General features: G+C 43.2%; 2 protein-coding genes across 2 annotated transcripts in view; one reads left to right on the forward strand and one right to left on the reverse strand.

Annotated features, from left to right (window-relative positions):
- The window catches only part of T265_09978 (hypothetical protein), a gene marked incomplete at both ends in the record, with an annotated part of 12,442 nt that extends 12,168 nt beyond the window's left edge, over nt 1-274 (forward strand). Inside the window, one exon of the mRNA XM_009176215.1 lies at nt 1-274. This exon is cut by the window's left edge and continues 350 nt beyond it. Within this exon, the coding sequence (XP_009174479.1) occupies nt 1-274 (274 nt within the window).
- T265_09977 (hypothetical protein) overlaps nt 1-20,465 on the reverse strand; it is a gene marked incomplete at both ends in the record, with an annotated part of 52,045 nt that extends 31,580 nt beyond the window's left edge. Inside the window, 2 exons of the mRNA XM_009176214.1 lie at nt 17,146-17,280; nt 20,393-20,465. Of these exons, the coding sequence (XP_009174478.1) occupies nt 17,146-17,280; nt 20,393-20,465 (208 nt within the window). The remainder of the gene's footprint in view (nt 1-17,145; nt 17,281-20,392) is intronic.
- Nucleotides 20,466-21,094: the final 629 nt, after the last annotated feature.

Below are 21,094 nucleotides of genomic sequence, written 5' to 3' on the forward strand. Positions count from 1 at the left end.
TGTCGGACCAGTTCATTGGAGGAGTGCAGCCCTCGCTTGGTGCCCAGTCGCGGGTTGCGAGAGGGACTGGCCGGTTGCTTGTGCAGAAATTTTTGCACCTAGCACGGGAATAGACCTAGGCACCTATGGCCATTTTGCACCCGTGGGGGAACGGGGATGGCTCGACAGTGGACGAACTGCAGATCAGATTCGACCAACTCACCGAAGACCAACTCGCCGTAAAGACGGAATCGCGAAGGTGCGCTACAATGAGCCGATGCTACAACAGTTGTAGGCCTATCCTTCCGAAGATTAAGTGCCAAATTCCCCGAACACCTGCACATAATAAAATTTTCGATTGCTTCATTTTTCCAAAGCGGGCTGCGTTTAGCACAATGGCACAGACTGCCATACCGGCGGTTGTCGAGACAGACGGGCAGGGGGAGTTGTGTTTTATTGATACACAAGTTGGCGTATCGCTGAGGTGGAGAGAGAACATAGCTGAATTCAAACCATGCACCCTAGTTGTGAGGGCAGTGGGTGTATATTGACTGAAGGTTGACGGATTGCCAATGCACTCGACCAGCCAAGGAGACAAGTCCTTAGAACACGTGTTTCTTACCAGTCCAGACATAGAACAGACATTATTTAGGGCAGATTTTCGCAGGGGCACAGATTACGTGCTTGAACTAAAGCCGAGAAAGCTGGTGACAAGAAATGGCGCAATCATGCTTGAAGGTTATCCGAGCGCTGCCGTGAGTGAACTGCGTGTATGAAAGCTTCCGTCCTGTAACGTACCGTCAGTACGGTCATTAGTCGAGGAATATTCGGAAATGGTCACGGGCGATGAGGATCCATTTGGCTTCTCCCGTGGATTGAACACGAAATTCCCCTTTTGTCAGAACGCTTTTGAATTTATGGCTCCGTCTGTTGATGCTCAACCTACGGGAGGAGGTCCATAAACAGAGTGAAGAGATGCTGACGAGTGGCATAATCGAAGAAGCGAGTAGTGCGTGCAACGCCCCGGTTGTGCTTGTAAGAAAATCGAATGGAAAATAAAAGGCTTGAGTGGAGTTCAGGCGCCTGAACGAACTGACCGTTAACCGGGTTTCAGCTGTGCCTCCGGTTGCGGTGATTTTCGATTCCCTCCAGCATTTCCGATATTCCACTGTTTGACTGGGATGCTGGCAACTACGTCTGAAGGCCGAGAACTGCGGGGAGCGGTGGACGGTTGGGGACGCCCAGTATCAATTTAGGCGAATGCCGTTTGCTTTGACTGGGACACCATCCACATTCCGGCACTTGACGCCTCGTTGCCGTGTGCGGGGACAATGTCATTTTTTGTAGCAGTTTGGAATCAAAGCACGCTGTTAACTTGAAGGCTGTATTGAATGGGATCCGGTAGGCTGGCCCGCGAATAAATGAAGTGAAGGCACTGCGCGCTAGGAGTTCGGTGACACTACTGGGGCATAAAAACGGGTCATGAAGAAGTTAGCCCATTGGCCGAAAAAAATAGGTAAAGCTCGAGGATTGTGTTGTACCCAATTCAACGCGGCCTTTACGTTAGTTTGTTTCGACGAGCAACATACTAAAGCTGTTTGTTTAAGGATTTTAACATAATTGCTGCGGCACTGCAAGGCTCGCTTGGGCAAAATCTGAAATTTGAATGTACCGACGATCAACATCAGGCTTTCCAGCGTGTCAAAACGCGGATGTTTGAACGACCACCGACGGTCAGCCTGCTCAGGTTCGGAATGATATTCACTGTTGCAACAGACACTAGTGATGTGGGTATCTGCGCAGTTTTAGTATGCCAGTCGTGTCTTGGCTAACGCTAAACAGAAGTACTCGACCACTGAGAAATGATCTTTGGCGATCGCTTGTGCCCTGGAATAGTGCAGGCCGTATCCGATTGGACGAAGAGCACATGTTGGAACCGACCACAAACATCTGTGTTGAATCACGACTACCAGAGATCTCCTCAGAAAGCTCGCGCGCTGGACACTCCGGTTGCAAGAGGAGAACTTCACAATCCAACACGTGCTGGGGAAAGAGAGCCACTTGGCTGATTGGCTGTCAACACCAGAGGCTAAAACTGAGGCCCCTGGGATCATGATCCGAGCCAATGGCCCCATCTTCGAACTGGATCCCGATAGGTTGGTGCACCTCTAACGGCAGGATCACGTGATACGGAAGGTTGCAGCCGCCCTGATGGATGGAAGCAGCAATGAGAACGGACAGGGAGACAAGGAATTGGAAGACTTCCAGAGTCGCTTTGATCAGCTGATTCTGAATAAATCTGGCATAACCTCCTGTAACGCCACCAGTTCGGATTTTGTGTTGTCCATGATAACTCGCTTCTTGAGACGGAAGCTTATCATCAAATGCCATGACCTTATTCAGGTAAATGAAAATCGACGGCATGCGTACGACTTTCAAACGTGGAGGTTGTATAATGGTTACAGTACTGATGGGGGAGGCATGCGAGTAGCAGGTTTTCTTTTGGTGAATTCGCTGTGCGTCTCTTGGAGATGGAGATCTACTGCGGAGTTTGTAGCTTTTTCTTTGGATTTGAGCAACGGTCATTTAATATCCAGGAGAGTTCTGGAAGACTCGTTCAAGAGGATATTGAACACGATGCATATGAGAATACCTCTTTTATGTCCAGTAGTCTGTAACTGAACTGTTGGCATTTCCTCACAAATAACTCCCCTGCAGAGCCTTATTCCTTTCCTTAATATACACTAGTTTCCGCTTTATGAACAAGTGACCGATTTACCTTCCCTCTTCCTCCCATTCAAGGAAATTTTTGGTGCCCTCAATAGGCTTCTAAGTACTGGATTTTCATCAGGTTTCTTGTGGATCGCGTAGTTAACCGCCTTGATCAAAAAGACGAGAAATGCTTCATTGCTTTGTTTGTCCGCGTACCACTTAGACAGCCAACTGCGTCCGTTTGGTTCATGCATGTCGTGATGTCTAAATCCCCGATATCCGCCGGTACCGTAAAGGATAGATTCGCCTGGTCCGAGCGTGTCATGCGAAATACTGCACGCTTTCACGCAGCGCTTTTCTAGTTTATGGTGTCACTAATTACACCGGTATTCTTAGGGACATTGTGTAATCACATTTTCCGATTTCAAATCAGCAGAACGTTTCAACGACACTAGCAGTAACATTTATTATCTACATGCACCACACTTATTTCGCTGTTGTCGCGCAATTTCAGCAAGTGTTGTAATTTCCTGAAACTTGCACATAGGAGATTAGTGATTTAGCTGACTTCTGTGACGTGTAAACGCACTAGTTTAGGAATGGTAAGTTGCCCACAGAATTTAATGGCGAAGAACGACTGTAAAAATAATTCATTCCTCAATTAATCAGAGAACATCCAACGTTAGGTTTGCCAAATGAAATGGGAATCAAATTACTTACCGAGCAATTTCTTCTGTAATTCTACAGATTATTATGTCGAAAATTATAAGGGTGATAATAAGTCAATCAGATCTTTTACTCGTGAATCAATACCTAGACAACTCAACCAGTCATGCTCTAGTATTTTCTAGCATATTGCGCTAGATACACGGTCTCCACAGTTACACATTTCCGGTTTTCCCCCAAATATAGCCAGTCGAGGTGACAAACTCGGTTTCCACAATGACCGATCAAACTCCGCCGAATAAAACTCGAGATTAACCAATTAATTTTGAATTACTAGGTAGTGCTCAGAGGTTACGAACTCATGAATAGGAAATGAGGAATTTGATTTGTCATTCCCGCACCTCACGATTATACCTCGATTAGTGATGGAACATTCAACTATTAGGCTTGCTGAACTCACCAACAACCAAAAAGTAAAACTAAAACCGTGTTTTGACGAAACCATCGATGTCCCCGGGAATGCATCCAATTGTCGACGAACATCTGATATGATGTGCGTTCTTGCAATAAAAATCAAAATGGCTTGCGCCACAGGTCGTAGCAGTTTTCACATACTTAGCGCCCCTCAATCAAAATGCACCCTGGAAGCACAATTCAGGGTAGGTTGCAGTTGATTTGCTTCTAGAGCGTATGCCAGAAAAAGGTCATCGTTTAGGTGACATATACTACGTGGATAAACAACGATTTGCGTCGTGGCGTTTCCCATTTGAAGAATTTTTCAGTGAAGATCAACCAGTGAAGGCCGAAAGATTAAGAACTTGTCAAATGCCCTGGGGAGTCACTGGCGTGCATCGTCATAGATATTGCAGCACTTGTGATTAAAAATTAGAGCGCAAACGGTATGCAGAACGTTAGGAACGACCATCATGGTTTGTTTTCTCAACGTGTAAAAAATGCCGCAAAAATTCAAAGTGGCGTTGCACTGCCTCAAAGTCAATAAGATAAACAAACATCACATATAAAACAAGCTCATACACTTACTGAAGCAGAAAAACGCATTTCGGCTTTCTCTACATAGAGTGCTTTTGCTTTGTGCACTGAACGTATCGCACAACTAGGACGCAAACCCCATACATCACCATTTGGCCGTACCAACTTAGATAGTGACCAGATGTTTTTTTTCTATACTTGAGCCTGTGCGAGTAAATTCGATTACTACCAAATAGGATTTTATCTCTTTATTTGTTCCTGTCTGTAATGGGAATCCCAGAAGCATTGCTAGCTGTTTCACCCATATTTGGAATCCTCAACAGTGCATATCCCACAACGTTTAACTGCGTCTCAAAACCGACATTAGTTTAAGCAACAAAGCCCCCGATCATGAGTGATTGGCGATCAATGTGAACAACCTGCACTACCATCCTACAATGGCAAAGCCCATATTGAGATTTCGAATAGCATCTCTCTTTTCGCGTGACGACTTACCACGTGGATGTTCCATAATTTTACGTGTCCTGCCTCTGTCCTAACTGCTTCATGATTAATGCATTAGTTGAGCAAACATTGACAACAACCTTTGATTCTCCCAGGGAATTTAGCTGACGCGATGTAACCAATTCGACAGTCATAAGATAGTTGGGAAAATTTATCCTATTTAACTTAGTCAACTATAATTCGGGTCTAACATGGTTAAAAGCCTCCTGGTTACCAAGCTGCTCCCGTTCCCAATAATAACGTAAGGGTCGTACGGTACCATTAATGTTTTCGGCCGGAACTTTGTTCATCTGCATGCCGAAAATCCAAACAAAATAATGCCGAAGTTGTTGAAAGTAATAACGAACAATAAGTAGCTAATGAAAGGATATAATTCGATTGAAACGGTTATGGGAAACCATATTACGCAAACACCTGGTCAGCGGAATGTCAAATGATTTGATGTCCGTCGTTGAAAAATGGATAAAGTTACATACACCTTAAAATAAACAGGCTTAAGGTGCATTTGGTAAGCGGATCGACGGAACCCTGTCCAGCAAATATTTAGGTTGCGAATAACACACGAAAATAAACGTGCATTTTTGCTCAAGGGTAGGAAGCATAGCAAACTCACTCCCTAGATGTATGAGCGCAGTATCGACTGAAAATATCCAAATCATTTGTCATCAATACAGGTTTTGATGTCATACGAAGAGTGCTTTACTGTTGTAAGCCTACGAATCTATATCGGGATTTCAGACGTTTAACTTATCGGAGGGTGTTGCAACCTTCTAAGTGGTTAACAGATACTGGTTGATGGTAAGTCATGAACCAGACCTACATAAATTCAAATATGTCTAAGTAATTGAATCTCTTAGCAAACAAGCAAATGGCGCTGCCACCCACGCTTGAGAGTGAGAACAGGAAATGTTATGCACAAATGCAACGTGAAAATTGGATGCTTTTTCGATAGACCTAGTCGGGAGCACTTTAGTATTATCCACACACTACATGTTCATTTCATTGATTTGTTAGCATAGCGGATGACGACTCACTTTGGTCCCCTTAATATTAAAAAAGACAAAACTGTACAGTGGAACCATAAAGACCTGCATGATGCTTGGATGCGATTGCTGGAGAACTTGCTCTCAAATAGTAATTGTTTTTATGCGAAAGATGATGTACAGAGATGACAGAGCGAGGAAGTGCACTGAGCATCACAAATATCGGGCTTGTTTGGATGATGGCCGACAAGCGCTCTATTACATGAAAGTAAATTTCGATGGTCGTCAAATTGAATGCAATGAAATGCCTCGACTAAAAGTGGCACAATGTTTGGGATTCAAATTAAAATATATCTGAACAATCGCGTAAGACCATAGACAAAAGTAAATGTGCAAAAAACCATTGTGCATTTGTCTCCCTATGTGTGAAAATACTGCAACTAAGCCAGCTTGATTGGTGCTGGTGTGCCGACGAATATTGCCGTGTAACATACCTGATACTGGGAGATTTGGGAGCATTCAAAAGGAATGAACGGATGAGCAACTTGATAAACTGTCTACCTGAAATAAACTGACCGATCGCTGTGCTATTCAAATATCTGGTTGCATGATGCACAGACAGGTTAATTTTCGGAGTTTCAATTGGCAAAGCGTTGATGACCAGAACGCGTGTGAGCTTGCGTTATGTCGGAATCAGTCAGTGAGTTTCCAGATAGAGTTTCATGTTTAGTCTCATTTGCATAAGAAATATACTTTAGGACCGACATGGTGAAGATAATGGGGGGAAAGACCATCAGCGATCCGACTGCTTTTGAAAGTTGGGATATTTTACGTTGGGATAGCATGGTGGATGTCAGATAAGGGTGACACAAGCTGTAACCCTCTAGAGACTCATGTCCTCCTGGCTCAAAGGAGTATCCTGCTTTCCTTCCTGGAAGAAATGAAACAGGCGTAATATCTTATCACAGTATATTCCAACTCAATCGGAATGTCAACCTCTTAGTTGATACACGTTTTCTGCGTGACACTGCGATTGCGCCTCACTTCATGGTAATTATGAACGCTGTCAGTCGTTCAGGGCAATTTAAGTGTAAAACTGTCAGCCTAAAATACAGAGCTATCATGCAAATTTAATCCGCAAATGAACTTACCTATGGCTATTTTGGACAGATTTTTGGGAATACGTTGGTGAATTTATGTAAATCATATGTTTTGATTGAACTCAAAGCAAATAACGGCCGTCGTTGGATTGCAACACTATATAGTTAGCCAAAGGCATCGTGGATTGAATGGAATTCAGCGGTAATGAATGTCCGTTTATTCTGCTCGTTAAAAGTCCATCCCTTCCATTAGGATCACAGGTAGACCTTACCTGCAACAATGTTGCGCACAGTGGAAAGTAACTGAAAGCCTTTTGGCTTTGATCCACTATTGTTGGCAAGCGTGGGCTAGTGCGGATTTGAAAACGTTGTCCTTAATGACATCTTCATGTGAAGAGAGCCGATGGACGTTAGCGTGTGGCTTCAACGCATCCTCTTGCCTAACTTCATTGAACGGCTCACAATTTCCGTGGAGGACATGAGCAAATTGTATCACGTAGAAATGTGCGCGATATGCTTTCGGGACAAAGGGAGTTCGGCACCACAATTTTGAACAACAGAAGAGCCCGAACGTTCCAAGATCGTCAACGTGACCCTCACAAAGTCAAACATATTGGACAACCTTACCTTTTTCAAGATGTTCTGTTTCAGGCATTGAGCGAACTGTTGAGTTGAGCGAATCTCAGGCACTCGGTTCGAATTACCACATGCCACGAATGCTTGTAGTTGACGTGCGTGAGGTTTTTTCTACCACCCCGAAAATGTATATATATTGGTGTGTAATTAATTTCTTAGGCCAAACACCCCTTGTAACCAGTTAGAGTTTACGTCGGATAACGACGTTTACCTTACGGAGAAGGCGCTTTATCTCAAATTGAACATTTTCTGATAACGCCTGGGCTAACAACAGCATAAATTTAATGACTGAGTTCCATAAATTGCTTAGTTGTGTTTAGCTTCTGGATGAAATGACACCCCGTTGTAGAGATTGATATGTTAAACCTATGCATAGACAACTCCGGCATTTCAGTTAAAAATATTGCATATTCACAAAAGTGGCTTTATAAATGGCGGGTGGTGTGAATGGAGTCTGGGTATGAAGATCCTGCTGTCTGGGTTACACAGCCCAGATATACTGGAGTGTCCCGGAGAAGAAATTTTCAGCTGAAGGATTTATATTTCTAATACACTCAATCTTGAAATATTACACATGATTCCATGGCGGTAAAACGTAACTACCAGATACAAAGTATACAGCAGTGCGACTTCTCGTCAGTGCGTTATTGACTGACAGGTACCTTCATTTCTGTACATGTTATTTACATTCATAGAAAAATTGTCATTTCAAGCGCATTTTATTTAACCAAAAACGATAAATCATTGACCAGTAGGATGGTTAATAGACCCTATTTTGAAACAGTGCTAATAAAATGAAAAACAATTCACAGCTGAAAGTTTCCGATTTGGTATGCATTTCATGTCTAAATGGAAATCGGTAATGGACTCACTGGCCACTGGCCAAAACTAAAACAGTCAAAATTTGACGCAGCGAAGTGCGCATTTTGCCGATATTCTTGAGAGCAAAAGAGCAAAGCACTTTTCTTTGGCCTCATATTTATCACCAATTTCGGCCAATCAGGACGTAAGTTGTAGCACACAAATTCATTGATTTAGGTCAAGCTACCATCCGGGAAAAATCAAACTGTACACATCACAGAATCCAGAATACACACATTTGACATCATCTGACAAAAAATCATACACCTAAACTAGCGCAGCTTGAACTTCAAAGTACGCATCATGAATGATGAATTCGTGTGATCGTATTTGAAATCAGAGATTGCGTAGTATGTCTTTGATAGGCACTGGCTGGTAGTGGCAAAATAACCCCGTAGACAATTTCGCACGATTTTGTGAATAGCCGGAAGAAAAATTTTCAAAGTATTTCGTCATCGATCGCAAATATGAACACCGGAAATCCATACGCGTAAACTGGGATGGAGGATATGCTGTGGAAGTTACACTGAATTTTCTATAAGTTTTATCTTAGGTGCATTTCCAGTGTGTAGCGCAAACCCTCAGTCACTTTCTTTTTACTGTTCAGATTTGTCTGAATATGCTAACGAGCAACTCACATCTTTTTGCATTTTGGCCCCCAGGGGCTTCTGAAATTGGCAGAATTGGGAACAATCGCTTACTTGGAATGCATTGTATACCGCATATTATCAGAAACAGGTAGAGTATCTTTTTGCGGAATCTTGTGTATAAACCATGGCTCTTAGATGTTAGTCGTTATTACTGAACGACCGCAGAAAACTAAGCTTCCTGAAGGTGAGACAGGAATTGGGAACATTGAGTTGTCCAGTAGCATCAGAGTTGACATTTAGAAATGATTTTGGCAAAAGATTACCCTCCAATTCTTTTGGTGGCAGAAACATCCCCATCAATATTTCGCACCAACACACGGATAAGTATACGCGTTGATTGCTCATTCCTAATTCGATTCGGATCGAATGATCTTCATCGACGTGCACACGGCTCATGATTTTGCATGGACTATTGCGACTCTACAAGCCGCCCGACGACGTTCCATTTCACTTTGGTCAGATTCCCTTTGATAGATATAGGAAAACGTTGATATAGGTATATTGACAGCGTTTCTCGATAGTGGACTGGGCGATGTCTGATCCGCTCGCCAAACTTGCGACGCCTTGGTCCCTGCACATGGACCATCAAGAATCCACCGTTTGGCGGACACTTGTCGCACAGCGTTTTGGGTTTATCAAACGCGTAATGATATCTGATACAATTTTGTGTGACAGACTAATAAGCACACAGATTTCGTGTGATATTGCAGCCTGCTTGCATTTTCGTGTTGTCTTGCTAATTGTGTTCCCCTTATTTCACGACACAGTTAACCCCCAGGCTGTGTTCTCCCGATGGTTTTCATCCCAAATGGAAGAAACGAAAAAACATCCCAGGTTTTATAGTTTGCGTCTTTCAAGATAATTTTTCTCTCCAAAGCTGGCGGCATCTCCGTGTTGAGTTTTTCTGTCCAGCCTCAGGGGCAATTATAACGTGTAAGAGCTCAGTTTCAGCTTCTGAGGGACACCAACGTTTTACTTGTAATTTTGTCACAAAATATTGGGAATTTTGGGCAATTTATTCTATTGCTGTCTTTTCCCGTATAACTAAGAAGGAAGATTCACATAAAACGTCAAGTCACGCAGGCTTAGACACCTGCCAGTATTAGGTCCAGGCTGGCCTACTTTGGTACGGCGATGTGCATCCACGAGATGAATTTACAAGATACCGCGAGATAATAGGGTAACGTAACTGAACGGTAGCCCTCCAAATCTACAGCCACACAGTCAACAAACAAGGGCCTGATCAAGAATTTGAAATTATGGCCATACTCGAAATGTCCCAGCTTATATAGGAAAAGCTCTGAGAATGATATTTCATTCAAATACAAATAGGTCTGTTCTTTCAAGGTAGCCTCAGTAAAATTAAATAAATGTCGCGTTGTTTTCACTGATTTTGCGTTTGATAGTTTCCATATTGTGTAAGTGCGAAATTCATTTTAGTAGTAAGGCGTGGCCATGGTGGCCGCAAGAATCGGTAATGATTGAACTCTTCACGTAGACCTCGAAAGTGTTATCCTTTGTGCTGTACAGGGACCCATAATTCTTTTAACCATCAGTTCTAATATTTTAAGTGCTATCATAATCACATACTTAAATATGGTTATCACGAATGACAGACTGGTGACAGGCTGTAAACCTCTTTGCGAATTATCATGAACAAGTGCAAATTGTAACAAATCTGCTGCAAAGTAACAGAACTAACGCACTTACGAATGAAGCTCAGCTTTTGCACGTGGTCCATATCCATAGAAGCTAATATAGGGGTAACGCTGTGCCGGACCAGGGGAAATAGGCATCCGCTTTCAAGCGGATAATCAGATATTGCAGGAAGCGTTTAGATGCCCTAGTAATTAACTCCCGAATCAGGCACGCTGAATACACAGCTCAGTTAAACGGGGCGAAATATTCCACGCTAGCGGATTCCGTCAACAGATCGCACGAAATCTCAAGCTGATTTTCAGTCTCAGCAAATTCGTCAAACAAAACGGCGCAAGATCTTCGAACTTTGCCACGCAAATTTTGAAACTACGCTTCTGCGCAGTGCGTAGCTGGGTAAACAGTGTGCACGTGGAGATTCAGATGCACGTGATGTGAAACAGGTGGCTACACTTACATTACGGAGAGTGACATTTCCATAAAGGCCGCTTTGAGGAAGACTTTTATAGCGGTCTCAACATTAGAGTTAAAACGACTCCAGAATCTGGATCGAACTCTCTCATGTGATAGGGGCATAGCAATCGGGCAATAACGTCAATTGATTAGGCTGGCAAAATTTGCTCATGTCAAGCGGGATTCCGCTACATAAGGTTTGTAGGCAATAGCCTAACTAATGCTCCCTCTCTGTGGAAATGCTACAGAATAAACGGATATGCACTTATCTGATATCTTACAGCTGATAATAATATTGGGGTTTTAGGCATTCCTATGGTCTGCTGTATGAGTGAACTATTACACATTCATTTAACAACAATCTGCTTGTTAGAACAGGAAGCACCCATGACGTGTTTTGAAGAGAGCGAATATGTTTGCTCGTCGTATTAATTTGGAAACACCAATCAGGTCTGCCAGTTCGCATTACATAATGTGAGGATGTGTTAGCTTCCAGAAAAGGTAGCGTTACAAAAAGCTTGCATATCATGTACAGCAATCCATATTGCCACGAATAAGCATGTATTGAGTTAACCTAATTTTATTGTCGGCAAACTTGAAGCAAAACGGGCAAAATAGGGATCGATAGATTGTCGAAATGATTAAGCATTCGTAGGCTTAGGTTCATCTCATGTCTAAGGTTGTCGAGGATTTTTTGAGATGGAGGTTAGACACTACTAACCTGAAAACCCTTCAACTTTATGAATAATGTATTGGTTTTGCAAAATGTATCGCAACACTCTAACCATCTTAGCTTTGAGGCGACCTAATGTAACACATTCAGTAGCTTCAGGAGCTCATAAGTAAATCAAAATCAAACTGATACGTATATAGGAATTGTTCGACAGGAGGTGTTATTTGAAAAATATTTGATTCAGATTTAAGCATACGGTGGACACAAAAGCGTCAAACATTCACAAAATTCTATGTTTATGGAGTTGCCCAACTAATCAATAGGAATAGAATGATGTCACTTATAGTTCCAGAGCAACTTTTAACATGTCCTTTGAAGGTCTTATGGTTTTCTTTTGCAACATCGCCATAATCATAATAAACCCGCCTTACCGCTACCGTGTAAATTCATATCCAACAAAGGATGGGGCGTTTCTTCGGTATTTTGCGGAACCTACGTTCTGTAAAATAACGACCTAAAACAGGCACCTAAATGATTTCTACAAAATGCGGTGTGTTCGCGTAAACGGAATGCTAATATGCAAACCTAGGTGTAAAGGTGATTAAGTGCCGCAAGTGTGGGCGGGCTTGTAGGAAACGACTCGATCTCACGAGGGTGAGTGACCATAGGGCTTAACTTTAGGTTAACCCTAATGTGGTGAGCAACAGAAGATGGTAGACTATCCCTTAGCCACGTATATTGTTCACCAAAATGTGTTCGTTAAATTTATTTTCGGGAGAGTAGGTAAATCTTACGTATATATCTGCACTGCAGAATTTGTTTTTCTCGTGGTTCCGTCGAGCCTTGTAATAAAACATGATATTGCATGCAAATTTCGTCTGTACGGCACTGTGACAGCTCTTCTTTGGGCGGCCGTAGATTTTCTGAAACCTTGTGGCCTATTGATTTACCTGTTTATATTTTAACATGTTTTCTCTCTATCCTTTTCGCGTGTTAACATGATGACCCCTCAAATTTGAACCGGGTCGCAAGGTATCATGTTCACTCAAAATCTTGATAAGTGACGCAGCCGTCCTCAGAAAAACAAATGACCTGCTGTGAACCAGGTCAAACTGATCTGACAATTCTTGGGTCAGTTGTGACAAACTAAATTTTCAATGGATCCACAAAACACGCCTTCATTATAGGCGACGAACCCTTTTGCTTTAAATCTTTATTTCCGAGGAACACTCACTGTCTAGACAAACTTCATCTTGTTTGTCCAACAGCCGTCTCCCCTGAGCATGTTTTACGTTGTGTATATCCTCGTCGCACTATCGTTTGTTATCTAACAACGAATCCGGCGTTAGATAACTTTGAACTAGAAATAATATTCTTCATGCTAAGGACTCTTTCGCGGCTTCTTGTGTTTTCATGGATATTCGTTGACTACCACTCATCTTTAAATGAACACCGCAAACCCATTCCACACGTTCCACAATGAACTTCAAACTCCACTAGACGAAGGTTTGTGCTTGGAAACGCCACAGTGTTCAACCCCAATACTCAACGCTAATTTCTGCGGATGTACGGTAGTGACGTTCCCCGGCGATCAGTAACCAAAAGACGAACCTTAACAGCAACTGCCCAACTTCCGCGACACCGACTGCTAATTCCATGATTCCGAAGGTCCCTCAGCTTGGCCTCGGTGCCTGTGGGGTATGGTCCTTCTCTTGTTTTTGCAGTTTAACTTATTCCTTTCTTCAACGGGGGAAAAATGTTCTAGGGCTCTTTGCCCCAGCTACTAGAAGAAAAGATGCTTGCCGTATATCCGCATACCTGGGAACTTGCCTGAATTTCGCTGTGTCACATGGCAGCGTGTTATTGACACCATTGGCAAGCTCACCTACCAGTCAGGCACCATTGTGACTCAGTCTCTCGAGGTGAATCAGTGATGTATCCAATTATTTGCTTCCCTCACCGCCATCCTACCGGGATCCAGTACGACTTGGCTATTTGCATCGTTCATGGTCTTGTGGGTAGCACTTCCAATCTCTGGTCTTGACAACCAACCAGACTGCTGGTTCTCCCTCCAAGGCACGTGCTGGATCTTGATGTCGTGTTCTTGTGACTAAAGTGTTCATTGTGCGAGCTAATAGACAGCTTTAGTGCCGAATGAACAGATGCAACCCGATTCACAGTTCGTTGAGCCAAAAGATGGGAATCCACTCGCAATTGGTATTTTTGCCTTATTCACAACCGCAAATAGAAATTGTGAACCCCGTTTTCTTCTTCTGTATGCATGCCACCTTCCAACCACTCTTGAATTCGTTAATGGAATTCCTCTGGTCAGTGGAGCGGTAGCTGATTGTGGCAATACGGAGGGAGGGATCGCACCAATATATATATATATATATATTGCGCTCAATCCAGGAGCAAAAGGGAGCCTCATGCCGGCGAACACTATGGAGTTCTCCTCAACCACAGACTGCACAGACGGTACGCTGAAGGGATCTAAGCTTTCGGATACGCAGTTCGTCCACGGCAGTGTTAGGATAACAAATCTGATTGACTGATCCATAATTCGTCATCAGTTTGCTCCGGTTCAGATCCAACACGGATACTGTACTAGTGGAGAATTGTGATCCCAAATTGTCTGTTCTACATCTGAGGTGATCAATAACACTCGCTGCACCGACCTGATGTCTGAAGGAATCGGGTACATTGACAATCGCTCAGATATATATATATATATATATAGCGCTCTATCCAGGAGCAAAAGGGAGCCTCATGCCAGCGAACACTATGGAGTTCTCCTCAACCACAGACTGCACAGACGGTACGCTGAAGGGATCTAAGCTTTCGGATACGCAGTTCGTCCACGGCAGTGTTAGGATAACAAATCTGATTGACTCATCCATAATTCGTCATCAGTTTGCTCCGGTTCAGATCCAACACGGATACTGTACTAGTGGAGAATTGTGATCCCAAATTGTCTGTTCTACATCTGAGGTGATCAATAACACTCGCTGCACCGACCTGATGTCTGAAGGAATCGGGTACATTGACAATCGCTCAGGTTCCAATAGTTACGCATCTGCCGCGTTCACGGCTAATGTGCACGGTCTGAGTTCATCGTCATTCCTTCTCCAACCAAGTGACACCATAGCAACGATACCTCTCTATCTCAAGCACGTTCTGCATCGCGGGCTCTGCTACAGCACTAATTACAACACACAAAGGAGAGGACGGGGAACACAAAGCCGTATTATATAAGTGGTCGAGTGCAGTGTCACCGACACTTGAGTAACTCGGTATACACAATTAGTAGTACCGGGTGGTTTGACGTTGCCTCCGCGGGGTTGTCCACATGGGTGCATGATGTTGGGCAATTCACTCAGCTGATGGCTCCGTCAACTTCCATGACAGATGTGCCAGCCCAGTCACGCTCTTCTAACCAAGTGCCACCGTCCGACGCAAACGAAAACCGACTGTCTATAAGTTTACAGGGAAAGATAGAGACCGCAATCGTTGGCAAAGTATCGCGTCCATTTCCGGGAAGCACACATTGAGGGAGAATAATATAAAGTCGCAGTTACGTCGAATACTGCAAGAACTTAACAGGTTTATGTAACGAAAAGTAGTGTGATCAAAACTCACATGCATGGTCTGACGCGAGGCCCAACCATCATTCATGGAGTCCTCTCCTTGTGATCACTCGTTGACTGGTCCCTGAAGCGAGGAATTCCCAGCCAGAAGTTCCATCACTCTATGCGCAGTCGCACTTTAGATCTACGGGTAGTTCATCAGTAGTGTGAGAGAAATTTTGGAACTTCTCAACTTACACGTGGAAATAATGTATGATGAAGGGCGGAGAAGTAGTGTACGGCTGACTCATTCTGGTTCAAAATCTAACGGTAGCTTATTAGCAAGGGTAGCTCATGCAGCGAGCAAACCATCGGCTTGGGAATTCGTCACTCCAAGGGCCAGCTAACAAATTCTTACCCGGTGGCCAACAAACCTCGGTGGAACGGTTGAGCGTATGTATCACTAGCTCGGAAGGCGCGTGTTCGCGACCTGCTGACGTCGCTACAGATACTTCTTCGCTGCTTTTCACGGACGGACCTGACGTACATGCTTGAAAAACATTTGAAGTACTGCCTCTCTGCTTGCTATTTATTAGAGAAAAATCAAAGTGGAATGTAAAGCTCTAGGAAATCCGGCCTATGAGCATAATCATCCACGTAGTGTAGGAGGCTAAGCACGACTAAGAGATATCCGGCAGATGGAACCCGATCAATTTCAAACCAAGGGAAAGTTGCATAGGGTGTCAAATGTGACAGGCGAATTTCAAATTTGCAAGATGTTTAAAATGTCAAACATTGCCGTCCTTCCTGCGCAAGTGTTGAGAAGACTGACTGGTGTCTGTTGCGTTTATGCTGCCGGTTTATTTCCAGATTGTCCGACAGCGCCCGAATTAGTAGACAGTTCTGTGGGGCTACGGCGGAGCAGCTGCAACTGTCTGTCATCATCAAAATTTACAGCCCTATGTATTGAAACATAATGAGAAAATTTATGCTAGTAAGACAGTAAATTGTCAACATCGCCAATGTTCTTACAGCGCTCCGGGAGGACAACGATAGTAATGCATTTTTGGTGCCAACAAAGCTGGTTACGATTCATGACAAATCTTCATTCACTTACTCCTCTTCAGCAAACTGTGGTCCATCTTGTTCATTTAGGTGCAAACCCTCCAGGGATTATTTCGTGTTGAGGTTTCTGTAAAAAAATAAAACTCTCCTCTTAACAACCATAATGCATTTGCTTCACATTATTCTTTTGGACCTAAGCACCCTGTGTCAAATAAGACAGAAGAAGACGGTTCAAACATTGTCCTGGCCTTTAGCTGATGAGGTTTGTCTCCAAAACATAAAATGGATTGGAATTTCATCATCAGATATTGGACTATCCTGGTACGATTGCCCGAGATCCTGACATCTTTCGGGTTGCGTTTATCTTTCAGGTCGATTTTACGTCAAACGACCATTGGGCCCCTAATGGTAACGTTTCCATTGATAAGCTGACTGCTTTAATTAATCCCATTGTGCCTTAACCGAGTAAACAGTATCTGTGTTATATCGGCTTGTGCTGTGATAGATACACTTCTAAACCTGAGGAAGATAGCTGCTATCGTGATTTGGCCGAACAATCCGATCAGCGACAAATAAAAATGACTTGATTACGGGTGTCGAAAGGTCCATGGGTCTTACCTCAAATTTATCGCCGTACTGCGTATTTCTTACTTCCTGCCATTCCGGAAAAACAATATCCTTCGACGTTAGCCAGTTGACGGATCATCGCCTCTAAGGCATGACCCTCAATTTGTTTGTTTGTTATAGGTTGAGCTGCAGCAGCCCCACGGCGTCCAATCTGAGAAACTGAAAAGTATTCACACACAAATTGAATTTTCACTTTCCATACTTCCATGTGCGGAACGGCCGACCGGTTTTTACCTGTGCACTTTTGTTGTTTTTGCTCACCTTGCGTTTTTGCATTAAATATATATCAATCAAACGGTCAGTTGTCTAAAACGTGTGACTATCTTAATGGATTACTAGTTCCACATCTAACAGGGAAACCCAGCCATGCGGAATCATGTCCGATAGCATCGAAGTAAGATCTCTCAGAGAGCTACATTTCCATTCATATCCGGCAGACCGAGCCGAAAACATGCCTGCCTGGTCCCAGTTTGAGCACTTGAGGCGACCAAGGGGCAAAAGCTGGAAGCGTAGAGAAAACACTCAAACTGACCTGATTCGTACCACACATTGTCAGGAAGCATTTTGCTGGACAGCTTTTGCTATATTTTTCGAAGCCTGTTTTAGCCCGCCATTACCTTCTAAGACAGTACGCCAATAAGGAACCAATAATTGTGCTCTCGCAGGCCAGGTTTACTAGGTGGCTCTTGGTAAATTTACTCTTGTACTTTTTGCTTAACAATGAGCATGTGCCGCCGATCAAATACACTGGAATTGAAAGGTATTTAAACAAAATTCTCTGTTCCTTTGCTGGACAAGCTAATCCTGTGCGCTACAGCGTAAGACTTCGTGCAATCCCACAATTCTCGGAACCGTTCCATGGGCACGATTGGCCACCGGGGGAACATTAGTTAGCTGGTTCTTGAAGTGGCGAATTCTCAGGCCGAGGGTTTGCTCGTTGCGCGAGCTATACTTCCTAATAAGCTACCGTTCGATTTTGAACCAGAATGAGTCAGCCGTACACTACTTCTCCGCCCTTCATCATACATTATTTCCACGTGCAAGTTGAGAAGTTCCAAAATTTCTCTCACACTACTGATGAACTACCCGTAGATCTAAAGTGCGACTGCGCATAGAGTGATGGAACTTCTGGCTGGGAATTCCTCGCTTCAGGGACCAGTCAACGAGTGATCACAAGGCGAAGACTCCATGAGTGATGTTTGAGTGCTGTGAGATTTTACATTTCCTGCTCCTTACAATAAAGGGGCCTTGTTAGGGAGTGGGGTTTCATTTAGAAACCGCCACGCCCCTGATTGTTCTGAGATTCTCTCCATTCGCGCTGCGGTTTGATATCGGAAGATGCATTATACTGAATAAAGGCGTACAAACAACAAGTTGAAATTTATAAGCAGATTCGAGAGAGAGCGCCTGATACATTCCGAAAGCATCTCGAAATTTTGTACTAGATATCCGTCTAGTGAAATTATTTTGACGGTCATCGCATGGGAATCGCAATATGAGTTTGTAATGTGCTATCCGTTAATAAATAAGTTCCAGAATAAGGAGATTATAGCTTGTAAGCTTTGGGGGCTATATTTTGCTGAGCTGAAAGCTTTGATCATGCTGGAAAACAAGCGGGCTTTTCCACAATGCCGTACCAGAAGAACTTGTTTCGCAACCTTACTGAACGGCCGAATAAGGTTGTAGTTACCGCTTAAATTTTGATTGCGCACCGTCGCAGGAATGATGGTCACACGTGGGTTTTTGTAAATAGGAGGTTCTGGAAATTATACATACTATATGATTTTGAACCAAGGAACTTCAAAGGATTCCTGTTTGACTGGAAGACTCAAAAGCAGGGCATCCGGTTTCATCCAAATTGCAGATAGCGTACATACATTTCGGTACAGAGAAAAAATACCAAACATTTGGAGAAAAGTTGGTACGTTTGATACACACAGCTCTGCATTTGTGCTCCTCTGCACTCTGTGAGACATGCTAAAGTGTGAGTTTACTAAAGTGCGTCTGGGCACGAAAAAAACGGAAACCTGTGTAAGGTTGGGTTTCAGGGCTTATTTATAATTCATGCGTTTTAAGCGTAGGGATCAATTGAAAATTGCGGTTCCCAAAGGTATTACTGACGTCAGCTAGGCAATTAGTCCGGTCGCCATAAACAGATGGTTGCCGGTCGGCCACGACCGTGTGGAGAATCTGTATTCCTAAACGGGCTGCCGCAATTTCGCATGGAAATGGCAATTGCATACGAAAAACGAAAAAAATCGAGGACGCGAATTATAACCTATCAAATTCAGTGCTACATCCACCTTTAACACTAGTAACTTTTGGCTTAAAATTATTGGTTATCGATGTTGGAATTCGAAAACTGCACCTCAAGTCCATTCGCATATACCTACGTCAGCCAACAACGCTTAACTAGTGAAAATACTACATTCGTTGAAAAACGTTACCTTATGTGACACTGAATTAGCATCCGCTTCAGGCTTAGTATAACTTCTCAATGAACTGAAATCAAAATATTGTACACGGTATCCAAATTGTATAGTGCTGTTTTCCGGCGAACTCGGGGCTATTTCGTAGGATCCAGCCAACTCGTGGCGTTTCCGAACACCATCGTTCTGCGAAGCCTACTCTAATGAGACCCAGTTGACAAAAATATATACCACTATCTTTGGCGCGGTTGTGTTTGGAAATTGAGTTGCAAAATATTTTGTCAATTTCTGTCGGTGGAAACATCCCGTCTAAGGAAGATTGCTCAACTCTCATTTTCAGATATCCGCTTGGCCCGGCAATTCGGTTTCGAGTCTACTGACTGCACATCTTGTCAAGTACCATTAAGTTAAGGCGACCATCTTTCGCCTTCCTGGCATCACATTCTTGTTCACGGGGTAGAGATGGAACATTGAGATTGTGAAAATGATGCTTATTTTGCTTATGATTTAATAAAATGAACATACACGCTGCTCCTTCTGCTCATTGAGTTGTAAATGCAAACGTGCTGAGTGAACAATATTTGTAGATGAATAAAATACCACATGCCCTCAGTGGCCAACCATCGGATAACTGTGAAGCACAGTGAAAAATACTGGAACACCCCATTATTCAGGGGAGTGACCCAATTCACGTTTCATTTGATTGACTGAAAATTTATGAATTGCTTGCACATTTCAAACGGAACGCAGGTGCAGGCCATCCAACTAATCCGAAGATTAAACACACTCGCCAGCCCAGTTCGCAGGAAAGAGGTTGTTTTGAGTTAAAATTACAGACTCACGTTTGATACGTTTATCCAGAAAATTTCCCTGGCCATCCAATTTACATTTTGAGCGACGAATCCAATAATACATCTTGGTCAAATATTTACGCTCAGCAAATGGTAAGTATTACGCAAGAATGAAAAGGTGGCATCCCTTTGACCTATGCGTTGAATAATCAGTCTCTCATGGTAAAATGCGTGCAAAGAAGGCATAATTCGCCGTCATTTTGGACGACATGGGTAGAAAATACATCAGATCAAATAAATCGGGGAACTTCCAGTCCACCACAACTATTGGACTGGAAACTAAGGGACATCGAGTGATATATGCACCATTTGTTTCAGAGAATTACGGTTTCCTTGACAATGGCCACAAACATAATAAAGGTTAAATGGCACTTACTTAGTGCATTCTAACCACCTCTCCTTTATCCGTCCATCTCGTCTTAATCATCAGAGATAGAACGCCTACTGATTTTCACTAGACAATGGAACATGAGCTGGTCCTCTGAGTGTGTACGCTGGCTGGAATTGTTGATGCATCTGCGTCCAAGTATCAGGTTTCTATCTTGGACAATGTTTTACTAAAATATTCATAAATTCAACAATGATAATGTACGTACTATCCGCCTCGAGTGTAGCTCTGCCAACCAGATATGCAATCCTTTCACATTTGGCATCCTGATTGTTATATCTGCTGATTCGTCAATCTGTGGTATC

The sequence above is a fragment of the Opisthorchis viverrini genome (genome assembly GCF_000715545.1).
Source record: "Opisthorchis viverrini unplaced genomic scaffold opera_v5_329, whole genome shotgun sequence".
NCBI lineage: Eukaryota > Metazoa > Platyhelminthes > Trematoda > Opisthorchiida > Opisthorchiidae > Opisthorchis > Opisthorchis viverrini.